At 33.7% G+C, this 11,722-nt stretch overlaps 3 protein-coding genes across 3 annotated transcripts; 1 reads left to right on the top strand and 2 right to left on the bottom strand.

The window, feature by feature from the left end:
* Positions 1-74: 74 nt before the first annotated feature.
* LOC116352211 (nucleolar MIF4G domain-containing protein 1 homolog) lies at positions 75-3,817 on the bottom strand. The gene is made up of 7 exons (XM_031784617.1): positions 3,355-3,817; positions 1,727-3,293; positions 1,468-1,664; positions 1,014-1,386; positions 746-904; positions 448-675; positions 75-353 (listed from the first exon to the last, which is right to left on the bottom strand). Exons 1-7 carry the CDS (start codon positions 3,696-3,698, stop codon positions 168-170), a joined length of 3,054 nt encoding a protein of 1,017 aa, XP_031640477.1. The 5' UTR covers positions 3,699-3,817; the 3' UTR covers positions 75-167.
* A 133-nt stretch (positions 3,818-3,950) lies between these two features.
* On the top strand, positions 3,951-7,494 carry LOC116352674 (nuclear exosome regulator NRDE2). Its single transcript, XM_031785421.1, has 5 exons — positions 3,951-4,133; positions 4,193-4,990; positions 5,064-5,210; positions 5,304-7,177; positions 7,245-7,494. Exons 1-5 carry the CDS (start codon positions 4,055-4,057, stop codon positions 7,380-7,382), a joined length of 3,036 nt encoding a protein of 1,011 aa, XP_031641281.1. The 5' UTR covers positions 3,951-4,054; the 3' UTR covers positions 7,383-7,494.
* Positions 7,495-8,684: 1,190 nt separating this feature from the next.
* LOC116352344 (proteasome subunit beta type-6) lies at positions 8,685-9,883 on the bottom strand. The gene is made up of 4 exons (XM_031784865.1): positions 9,713-9,883; positions 9,416-9,615; positions 9,049-9,323; positions 8,685-8,950 (listed from the first exon to the last, which is right to left on the bottom strand). Exons 1-4 carry the CDS (start codon positions 9,758-9,760, stop codon positions 8,793-8,795), a joined length of 681 nt encoding a protein of 226 aa, XP_031640725.1. The 5' UTR covers positions 9,761-9,883; the 3' UTR covers positions 8,685-8,792.
* Positions 9,884-11,722: the final 1,839 nt, after the last annotated feature.

The following is an 11,722-nucleotide window of genomic DNA, read 5'->3' as shown; positions in this document are numbered from 1 at the left end:
ATCAATTTCGAAAATATTCATAATCATGTCAAGAGAAGGAAAAACAAATCTATATATATAAACCCATATATATATAATATATTGTACATAGTAAATTTATCAATCGATAATTTTATTCGATATAAAAATAATGCCATATATATAATTCGCAAATTATGAAATAAAGTCTAAAATCGAATGGTTGCAGTATCCAATGATTTGTCAGCAATTTTAATACGCTCCTTTAACAATTGCATTCTGTCTTCAGGAATGCCATTTTTGGCGCCACCTTTCAAAAGAAAATGATGCATAAACAAACGAATACTATCCTTGAATGCCTTCAACTGTGCACTCGGCGCAATACGTTGAAACACCTGCAATTAACATTTTCAAATCATTAAAAAAACTGCACAAATGAACATTCTTCATTCCCGCATGCTTCGTAATAAGAACAAAAATTGTTATTACCTCTTTACAAATATCTTCCTTGCCCAATAAGATTCCGAGCAACACTTGACGCACCAATCGCAACGTGACTTTATCCAATTCACCAAATTCAATTACTTTTAGCACGGATATGGCCAGAGCAGCATGTGTTATCAAATGAACAAGGAATTGGGCCAAATTTGTTAATTGACACTTCGTTTGCGATTCCATATCTTTGATACGATCCCATACAGCATATTGAATGGCCAACTAATGATGGAGGGGAGAACGAGAAATATTTACCATAACGTTTCATTCTATTGGCGCTCATTGAACTTACTTGATACTTTCTATCGTAATCACAGAACTTTTGTGCAACAACTGCGTAATATGGATTGAATATCTTTTCCGATAGGCAACAGTGTATTATAACCGATACAACGACTCGATGATCTTTAATTGCTAAATGTAAAATTTTCTCAAACGCATCGATATAATCCTATATTTAAAAAAAAATGTCCAATACAAATATTGATTTTAAGTTTTGTTTGGTTTGCTAAAAAAGAGAGAGAAAAATTCCATTTTATATTTTCATGTTAGAAACTCACTTCGGCACTCATTAAAATGCAGAATACATTACGACGTTCATCGGTATTCATTCGTTGTTTGCGGGCCAATTCAAGTAATTGTTCGCTGAATTTTTGTTCATTTTTCTTCGATGCATTTGCCTTGACCGCACCGCTAATATCATTTATATTGCCCGTCCATGCCGAACCAACGACCCACCATTTACCACGATTTTGTACATTCACCAAATCTTCCAATGAAATATTCAACGTCGTTACATACTTTCCGTTTACAGATAATGTTTTCAAGATTTTTCGCAAATGTTCGGCTAGCGCTGGATCATAATTTGGTATTCGATTTACATTATTATTTTTGATTGCCGTTAAAACGTCGAGCATATACTTTAGACGAGCGCTACAACAAAATAACGTTGCATTTTGAATATTAATTTATTGAAAATCTTAAACGAAAAATATTATTTTAAATATCACCCACTTTGTTTTCAATTCCTCCGATGCTTCGCTTGTTTTCTTTTGTATCGTTATAATAAGTTCCTTAAGTGCAGCTGGGTCATCTTTTCGCAATGAAAATCCAATCGAACGCAATGTTAATAGGACACACTCTATGGATTTTTCGCAAAATCTTTCAACAAGTTTATTCAACAGCTCGTAGATTAAACGATGATGGAAAATCTGGAAAAGTCAAATAATAATAAATAAACTGTTCGTAACGAAAATGAAAATCATTCGAATACCTTGAACGTATACATATGACACAAAACGAAAATAACATTGTCTAGAGTTTTATCTTCAATTTCGTACTGTTCAATGCCAGCATTTAACATTTGATGAAAGCGATCGACCAAATTTTCGAGTAAATTGGCGCCGACTTCGGTGCCAACGTTTGCATGTAAGGCTGCAATAAGTAGGGCATGCTCCATGACCATTCGTTCTGGTGCCAAAACATGCGATATTAATGCATCACAAATTAAAGCCGTCAGTGTGGAATTCATGTCATGCCGTGAGTTTCGCATGTACAAATTATCAATTTCCGTTGAAATTTTATGCATATTTGCTTCTGACAACCGATTCAATTGACCTTTTAGTAATCGTTTCAATTGCAGCAATTTTTCTTTACGTTTTGGATCCATATCAGTATCAGCATTACCATTACCAGCCTCGGTTGCAATACGTGCTCTCAAATGTGGCGGTATATATTTACCGGTCGTTTGTTGAGGGTCTTCTTTTATAATATTTCCGTCTTTGTCACGTTTTCGCCCATAAATATCTTCCCAAATGTTCGATTTTTCCTCTTTTTCAGCTGAATTGTCGCTCTGATTGCTATCAGAAAATTCATCATCGTCCATATCTTGATCCACCCCATCCTCATCACTAAACTCATTATTTTCTTGCTTTTTACTCGATTTATTTAATTTCTTGTTTTTTTCTTTATTGACTTTTTCATTATTTTGGTCGGATTTTTTGGGCACTTTTGTTGCCGGTTCGATATCTGATTCGTTCTCACTCATTTCGGAATCGTCTAAGTTATAAAAGGCATCTAAACCATCGTCGAATTCATTTTCTGACTCACTTTCATCGCTATATTCAGGCTCTTTTATTTCTTTTATTTCTTTTACTTTGGTCAATTTTAATTTTTCTAATTGACGTTTTTTCGACGATTTTGTAACGGTGCTTATTTCTTCCGGCGCATCATCCGAATCATCATCGTTGCTAATATCATCTGAATCAGAATTGTTTTCTTCATCAGCGATGCTCTTTTCAAATTCAGAATCAACATCACTGAGATCTGATGCCAATTCATCATCAGATGCTCCAAAATACTTGGATTCAATTTCACGTAAACGATGGGCTTTTTTCTTCTCAACAGTGGCTACTATTTCTTTCGTTTTTGGTTGTGATTTCTTTGATTTTTCAACGTTGTCGGTTGATTGGTTTACTTCTATTTCGCCGGTTGCCAGTGCAAAATCTTCTTGCCATTCACTATCAGATTGTTGATCGGCATCGGCAGCCTCTTTCGCAGCTGTATACATTTTCTCAATATTTTCCGGTAAACACATTTCCAATGCATAGTCTAAACCATCGTAGAACATCTTCGGAACGCCTTTTGTTTTTTTACTCCGGTTTTTATCGATTTTCAATAGTTTTTCCAATTTGTGAATGTTTTTGTCTTCCTCTTCATTTGCCATTTTCAATTGTTTGACACGCTGTTTGCCCATGTCTTTTCGCAATGACTGCTCTTGCTTCTTTAAGCGTTGATGGTCCAGTTCTAATTGTGTTGCTGCTGCCTTTGGGGCAGGATTACTGAAAAAAGAAACATCATTACGTTTTGTTCATTTTCAAAAACAAAAATATGGTGACCTACCTTTTAGACATGGATTTCGTTTTCATTTCTAATTCTTCATCGCTGAGCTCGAAATCGGATTCAATTTCCTCATCATCGCCACCATCAAAATGCTCGTCATCCATGAAATCCTCTTCATCACTTGTTTTTTCAATTTTTTTCTCTTTAGTCGGTAATTTTCCATTCAATTTACCCTTTTTATCCAGATTCTTTTGCTTCATTCGTTCTTTATATTCAATTTTCAATTCCTTTTTTCGTTTTTGAAAATGAACTCGATTCGCTTTTTTCTGAAGTCTCTTGTCCTTTCGCACTTCTTTGCGTGATTTAAGTCGTTCAACAGGCTTTTTCTTGTTTCGATTGCCCATTTTTTTATTTAATTGTTTTTTTAAATCATATAACCAAAACTATTAATTTTAATAAAAATCACTTCACTTCAATTTCAGAATAGTAAAATCATAGAATCTCATTGATCGACTAATGTCGATACACGTGCGAATTTATGTTTATTCTCGGTCGTTTTACCGATCTGTCAAAATAGAAAGAGACAAAATGATGTTTTAGACATAGTACAGTATGCTTGTTTATGACATGCAAGTGTATTGGTGAACTGTCAAAGTAAAACGTTGATGAACGTCAAAGTGCAAACAACATTAAGAAGAACTTTTGTTTCGTTTGTATTAATTGTGCCAAAAAGGGTTTTATTTATTCATCAACGATAAAAATGTCTTTGTTTCCAGCATATTCAAATATAGCCAGTACCTCACAAATTGATGAAATACCAACAACCTCAACGCAAAAAGGTAAATTAACAACGATAAAAAAAAAATTACTGTATGCTTGTAATTCTTTATTTGTTCAGAGAAAAAACAAGATTGGCTGGCAAATTCAAGTTTTCAAGCGATATCAAATGAAGGACGAATCGACGTTGCTGATGTTGAGCTAATTGAGTCGAGCGAAGATGAACCATCGCAACCAAAACCAAAAAAACATTCGAAAAAGAAAAAGAAAAAAGATCATAAACATCACAAAGAGAAACGAGCGAAAATTGACACCACTGCCGCCATCGTAACCGAAAAAATTGAACCAAAGCTGGAATTTACAGGCAAAGAAGATTATTATGTAGATAAAAAACCGTGTAATAACTACTATTCAATGGATACATTGAAGAAAGGCGATGCAGCCCGTTATCGAATACATTTTCATCATGTTGGCACATTAACATCGGAACAATGGCGAATATTACACCGACGATCCAAAGACAAGGCCAAACGATATTTTACAAAATACAAATTATCGTCGTCAACCGAAAAAACCAAAGAAGATGGTCCACCGGTGACTGTCGATGATGAAAAGGTTACTACCAAGACACATCGACTAACTGAGGAGGAATTTACAGCGAACACCAAAGTTCTCAACAAGAATTTATTAGCAAATTCCACCGACATTGATTTGTGGTTGGAATTTATTCGTTTTCAAGAACATTTCTATATGAAAATGTCCAAAGTGCAATTGGCCGAACGAAAAATGGAACTTTTGAATAAAGCGCTACGGGATAATCCGAGTAACGAACGACTTTATCGCGAATATATCGACATTCTTGAACAAGCATATCCATCATTTGAAGTGAGCAAATTTTTGGACGCTCTCATACAAAAAGGTATGAACATTCGAAGCGAAAACTTTTGTACATTCACCAAAAATGTTTATATTTTCATAATTTTCATTTTCAGATCCAGCCAATTATACTCTATGGAATGCTCAAATAATGTCAACGCAAGGCTCGATGGCACGTTGCCGTGTGCCCGACGTAATGGCATTGTATGAAAAATGTATGAAAAATATGTACAAACGAAACCGATGCAACGAAGTAACACTTAGTGAGTAAATTTGTTGTCTTTACGATGATAAAATCGCCAAGTTTAGCCATGGTTTTTTAAAACGATTTTTTTCTTCTTTATTTCAATTTGTAGGACTTTTCAATAGCTGCGCATTATTTCTGCGTCAATCGGGATTGAGTGAGCAATTTTTTGCCCTTTTAACATTGGCCCTCGAGTTGAATGTGAGCGAAAATAAATTTTCAAAAGTTCAATCGAAAGAATCGGATCAAAATTCATTGATCGAATATGAAGAGATTGTGTTGAAATCCGGTTTGCCAATGAATGAAATATGGTTGCGAGTTGAAAAATTGCGACAAAATTATTATTTTTTGCCATGTCCAATGGATCGATCGTGTAGTGATCCGCAACGTGTTGTACTAAATGAAGACATTTACCACTATATATATCCATTGTCGAATCGAGAGTATGCATTCAATTTGGTGATAATAGTTTTGAGGCTGCTGAAAATTCCATTGTTCGACAATTGTCGATTGAAAGCGAGCATATTCAATTCGTATGATGTTGTCAACAATTGTGATAATCTCTGTGATTTTGATTGTATTGAAGAAATCACGCCAATCTTTTTGCATCGAACCATATTGCATTCAAATAAAACATTCGACGATATTATATGGTGTACGATTCGTGATTTCAGCATTGGACCGTCGTTCATAACAACACACATTGGACATGAATTGTACATTAAATATTTGGGAGAAATACTGCTATTGTGCGCTGAATGTTATACAAATCGAACGGATCAATCGAATAAACGAAATATTTTCGTATTGCTATTGTTACGATTGGAACGAATTGTGATGGCATTCGATGTCTATATGAATAAATGGAACGAAGATAAAACGAAACGACTTCGAACGAAAATCAAAAATTTATTAAAACGCGACGAGAACCGAAATTGTTTGGTATTTTATGTTGAATTTGCACAAATTGAATACGACTTAAAGCGAATCGAACAAGCTGAACATATTTACATAGCGGCAATAAGTCAAAGTAATCCGGCCGTCGATGATGATTGTACACGATCCGAATACTGGTATGTATGCATATCACTGATTGAAATGCTGATTCGTGAACAACAAATGAATAAGGCATTGAATTTACTCAATGCAATTGCACTGGACAAGAAGATCGATGCAAATGATTATGAAAATTGTGAAATTAGCGAAGCATCCAATTTGCTGGCATCAAAAAAATTGGACGATCGCCTAAAAAACATGTGCTTCATCGAACGAAATGTAACCATTATGGATATTACACAGAGCTTTCAACCCGACTACCTGATTTGTGTAATAAAATCGAATATTTATCATAAAATATTGTGGCGTAAATCAAAAGTGGATGCTGTTAAACAAATCGAAGTATTGCTTAAATCATTCCCCGAGAAAAATGCACGACACGAATTTATTCGCGAACAATTGTACGAAATGTACGCTGATTTATTGCTGTACAAATTGGCAAAATGTTCAAGTTCAGTTACGCTTACCGCTGAAAATGAAATATTCACCATGATAAGCCGGGGAATTGAAGAGTTTCCAACAAATATGCATCTACTCAAATGTGCTGCCATGTGTCATAATCAACCGTGGCATCGCATACGCGCCCTCTTAGTTAAACACCATTCACCAATTGCCATTATGTTTCTAGTGATTGCTGCTCAATTTCGATACAAAAAATATGCAGTAACACAATTTGATCAGAACCAAAGATTACAGCCCATCGATTTGGAGTATTTGAATGTTTTATCAGCCGATGTCAAAGACATTGAAAACGCATACAAAACACGTATCACCAATTTGCTGAAAAAATTCACCGATCACGAGGCACCCACTCGTAAAAATTCATTACTATGGCGTCTCTATTTACGGAGTTTGCTCGATGTTTCCAATGATTTTGATAAATGTCGAAACATTCTATTGACTGCACTCAACGAATGTCCATGGAATAAGGTAACATTTTATGAAATTTTATATACCAAATACAGCAAACTAATTGTATATAAACGTACTTTTGCAGGCTCTTTATTTGGATGGAACGGTGTATGTGCCACAAGAGTTAGCCCATCTCCAAGATTTAATAATTGAAAAACAACTTCGAATTTATGCGATGCCAGAGGAGTTGGAAATTTTGCGGAATTTCGATGAAGTTCAATAAATGTTATCCCAAATGTTTAATTCAATTTAATTCAAATCAAAATCTTGTATTTACAATTACAATAAAATATACAAAGAATAGAAAATGGTTCAAGCTGTATAGCTCCCTTAGATTGACAGTCGTATTTATTTATTTTTTTAATGAGGAAATCTTGAAATAATCGCTTGTTTTCAATAAATGTACATATATTTTAAATTACGACATCTTTTTTTTCAAACGTTGATTTCGAATCGGAATTTCCAATTTGATTGTGATAATGATAATGTTGGTTACAACAATAACCTGATTGATGGAAATCACGATCGTTTGCAATTGGAAAATGCAATGTAGGCGATTCTGTAAACAGATTACACTTCTGCGTAAAATGGTATAAATACCTGTTCAGCGTTGTAACGTCTAAATTGAATTCGCAAAAATGAAAATCGTAATTTTCTTTTTCGTACTAATCGCAAGTCTATTCGAATTCGCCTTTGGGACAATCTGTGCAATAGACTTAAAAAGTGGCGGACCACAAAATTTTCCTAGTTTTGGTGCAATGCGAGCAGAAAATAATCGCGGTGGAAGTAAGTGTTGCACGTTTAATATCCATTTTACTCTCACAGAAATTAATCAATCTTTCTCTTCTATTTTTCATTTTCTGTTTGTTTTTCTTTTTTTTTAGAGTATATTTTTAATCATAATGGATCGTGCTGAATAATTCATGTCAACATGAGCTTTGAAAAAATTTAGTTTTTAATTAGGCTTTGGCACTCTTTTTCCCTGTAAATAACCAACATTCAGACAATAAATAAATAAACAAATCTAAAAGGTAGAATTTTTATTCATGGTCTTTGAAATGGATTAGCAACAATTGCTGTACGATCTTGAGTATTGAATTATCTTAGGTGGATCTGAGCACCAGTCCATACTTGCATTGCACATATTATTATTGACCCAAAGGTGAATTCAAATAAACTTGTCACCAAAATGGATTATCAATCAATCATTTAATTGTTGTAAACAACATTATCATAATCAACGTTTTAAAAAAAATCATTGAAAAGAAAAAGTATCGTAATTTAAAATGAAGCTAATTGAAAAAGGGTATTATCAGCAATGGTAACACACGAAAATTCACTCATCAATGCTGATTTCCTATAAGAAATGATAGTACAGCCGACAAGACGATCTACCGATCCGAAAAATATCAATACTGCTACGGAAACGCTACACTATTGAGCTGTACAAGTAAACTAATAAAAAATCGAAGCAATCAATTAAACAAAATTCATTATATCTATAAATAGTAAAAAGAGAGTCTTGTTTATGTTTTGTCTTTTCTTTATTGGCCAAATTTTATCGATATAGTGTTCATTAAATCGTTAGAAAACTGAATTGTTTGAATTAAAAAAAAGAAAGATAATCCGATGCTTAAGATCGTACAGCAGAAGTAGTTGAAGTTGCTGATTGTGCGGGCACTGGATCAATTGGTGCGAAGAAAACATCACGATCGATGCCATCTTTGGTAATGACTCCAATGCGACAAACTCCGCCGGAGCTTCCATCAAAGTACATTGCATGAAAAATAGCTAAAAATACAAGCAACATTTTAAATCAATTAATATGCATTTTTTCCCACACAGAGATTTTGCGTACAAAAATCTAATATTCAAGCTGTTTGATTTACCTTTCTTAACAAATTCAACAGTTTCATTGCGACTCATGCCTTCCCGATAGAATTCGCGAATAAAACCATGTACATATGAACTGCCCGAACCACCGATTCCATAACCACGTCGAATGCACATGCCACCCAATGGAACTTGATACACTTGACCGCCATTCTGTTTGTCCCAACCAGCAACAATAATACCAGCCAACAATTGATCACGATAATTAAAGCAATAGTTTTGAATTTCAGCTGCTGCCTCGGCTACCAACGGTTCGTCGCCAGTTTGATTCCTAATTTTACGAAATAAACGTTCGACCGAAATTATAATAAAACTAATTGAACACTGCACGCAAAGCAAAATTTTGCAACGTATTTTACTTACTCGTGAAAATTGAGAGAATATGAAACAATGTCGGCAATTGCTTGTGTGTCAGCCGCTGAACCACTGCGACAACAATATATTTTATCCGAAATGCGAGTCAATTTGTCCGTAACACGATTCGAAACATATGTACCAGACGATGTACGTGAATCAGCGCCAATTACAACGCCACCATCAAATTCTACGGCCATAATTGTTGTCTGCGTGTGCCATACAAAAACATAATTCACATTTAGTTTTGGGTTATTTTTATTTTCAAATGAAGCCATTTCATTTTAATTATCAATATATACTTACACCGGTACTTTCTTTGGCGGTTAACCAATCGTTTGACATGAATTCCATGATGATTTTTTGAGAAGTTTTAAATGAATCAAAATGTGTAAAAAGTTAAATCCAATTCGATTGCTTTGCGAATGCACGATTTGTAAAAGTTGCAAGTAAACGAAAATGACAAGCACAAATGGATTTGACAGCCGAACGTTTCGGTCTCAAATCGCATGAAGTTAGTTGGCATATACTGCTGCTAACTCAGTCACGTACTTAATGCATGTACTTTCCGACTACTTAAGATTTAAAATATTCAACTTTAAATGTTTATGTTTATTCTAAATTTAATGGTAGATGTTCTTATTTTAGATTTTTCTCGTGAACTAAAACAATATGTTCATTGTTCAAAATTAAATAACCGTACCAATATTTTTGTAACATATTTTAATTCGAATTATCGATATGAAAATTATTATTTTTTATTTAGCGAACAATATTTTTTTTATCTGAAGTACATTTTTAGTAAAAATAATTCTAAATCAAATTCGGTGATTTAAAATTACTAATTTACAAAGAAATTATTAATTTCTTAGAGAATTAAGTTGGCGAGAAGACATTTCTTCAATTTTCTTTTTCATATTACTAAATAATATTTAGTAAAATCGCTTGGCATACTTTCGCCTAGTTTCAGTCAAAATTTACTAGCCAACTATGGATTATCGACGAGAAAAATATCGATATTGGCCAAAATTGCATTACAGTTGAAATGCATAAGGACTGTACACAAATTGCGTTCGGTTAACTATATTTGCTTATTAGGGGACTTAAATTACAGTCAGGCGTTTTATTCAAACAAAAAAGGTCAAATGAATCTCTAAATATTCTTTTATTCATTATGAAAAATAATTTTAAAAAAGCGCTTCATTCCTTTTATTTTTCAATATAATTGACCACAGACAAATTGAATTAGACCTTTGCTAATGAATAAGTGTATCAAGATATCTAAATGTGACTTATTTTATAAGATGCAGGTTAATTGATTCTCGTTCACTTTAATAGGTGCTTAAAATTAAATGTTTCCGAACTTTTATTGCGATCAATTCTCCTTTGTGCAGAGCGGCGATGGTGATTCAAAGATTAAAAAAAATCATCCTAATAAATCGTAATCCAGATCACTGACGACACACTAGATATAAGTGTCGGTTTTTATGTTTTCGTTGCGCTTTATAAGATGTGAGTGTGCAATGTGACTGTTTTTTTTTCGTTCTTTGTCACTGTTCAATGAAAAAGTGACACCGTACAGAAGTGTCGTGGATGGTCATATGTATTGAACAAAAGAATTGAGAATATGGTTCTAAATAACGATCTCTTCGTTTGTTTATCGTATTATGAGCGCAATTTTCTAGCGCTCATCAGCATAATACTTCATTTTCTCGCTTTATTTCGAGATCTGAAACATAAACATTCTCACACTTTGTGCAAGTGTCATCGAATCAATTGTTTGAAGAGAGAAACAAAATAATAAATAATATTGATATCGGAAAGGTGTGGACTCGATGATAATGATAATAATTCAGCTGTTTTTCCAAACATATACACAGCACATACAACTGTTTCGTAAGCCAATATTTGTGCTTTATTAATAATTAAAAGAGAGAGCGAAAAAAACACACAAAATAAATTGCTTTGTTTTCATTTAAATGGCCAATTTCTGTGGTGCGAAATGATTATTCGCGACGTTACCGGAGACATTTTATGTTTATCTGTCATTTTCAACCAATTCACGCGATATATATGTATAAATTGTCGGTCGAAACTCGAAATTTGTGTATATATTTACTTTGCTTCAATCGTTGATGGTGCGAATATCATTTTAAAAACAATAAAAACAATAACAACAACTTTGGGCGAATACGTCGAATTTAATCGGTCAGGTAGTGAAACTGCTGTTTTTGTTGGGGCACTGATAATTGTGCAAATTTGACGAAAATAAATCCATAATTAATAAAACGATACTCTTCATGAGACAATGGCGAA

This window comes from Contarinia nasturtii, unplaced genomic scaffold, assembly GCF_009176525.2.
Source record: "Contarinia nasturtii isolate CC-2019 unplaced genomic scaffold, AAFC_CNas_1.1 Cnas_scaffold_187, whole genome shotgun sequence".
NCBI classification, from domain to species: Eukaryota; Metazoa; Arthropoda; class Insecta; order Diptera; family Cecidomyiidae; genus Contarinia; species Contarinia nasturtii.
This window is presented reverse-complemented; position numbering and strand designations above follow the sequence as displayed.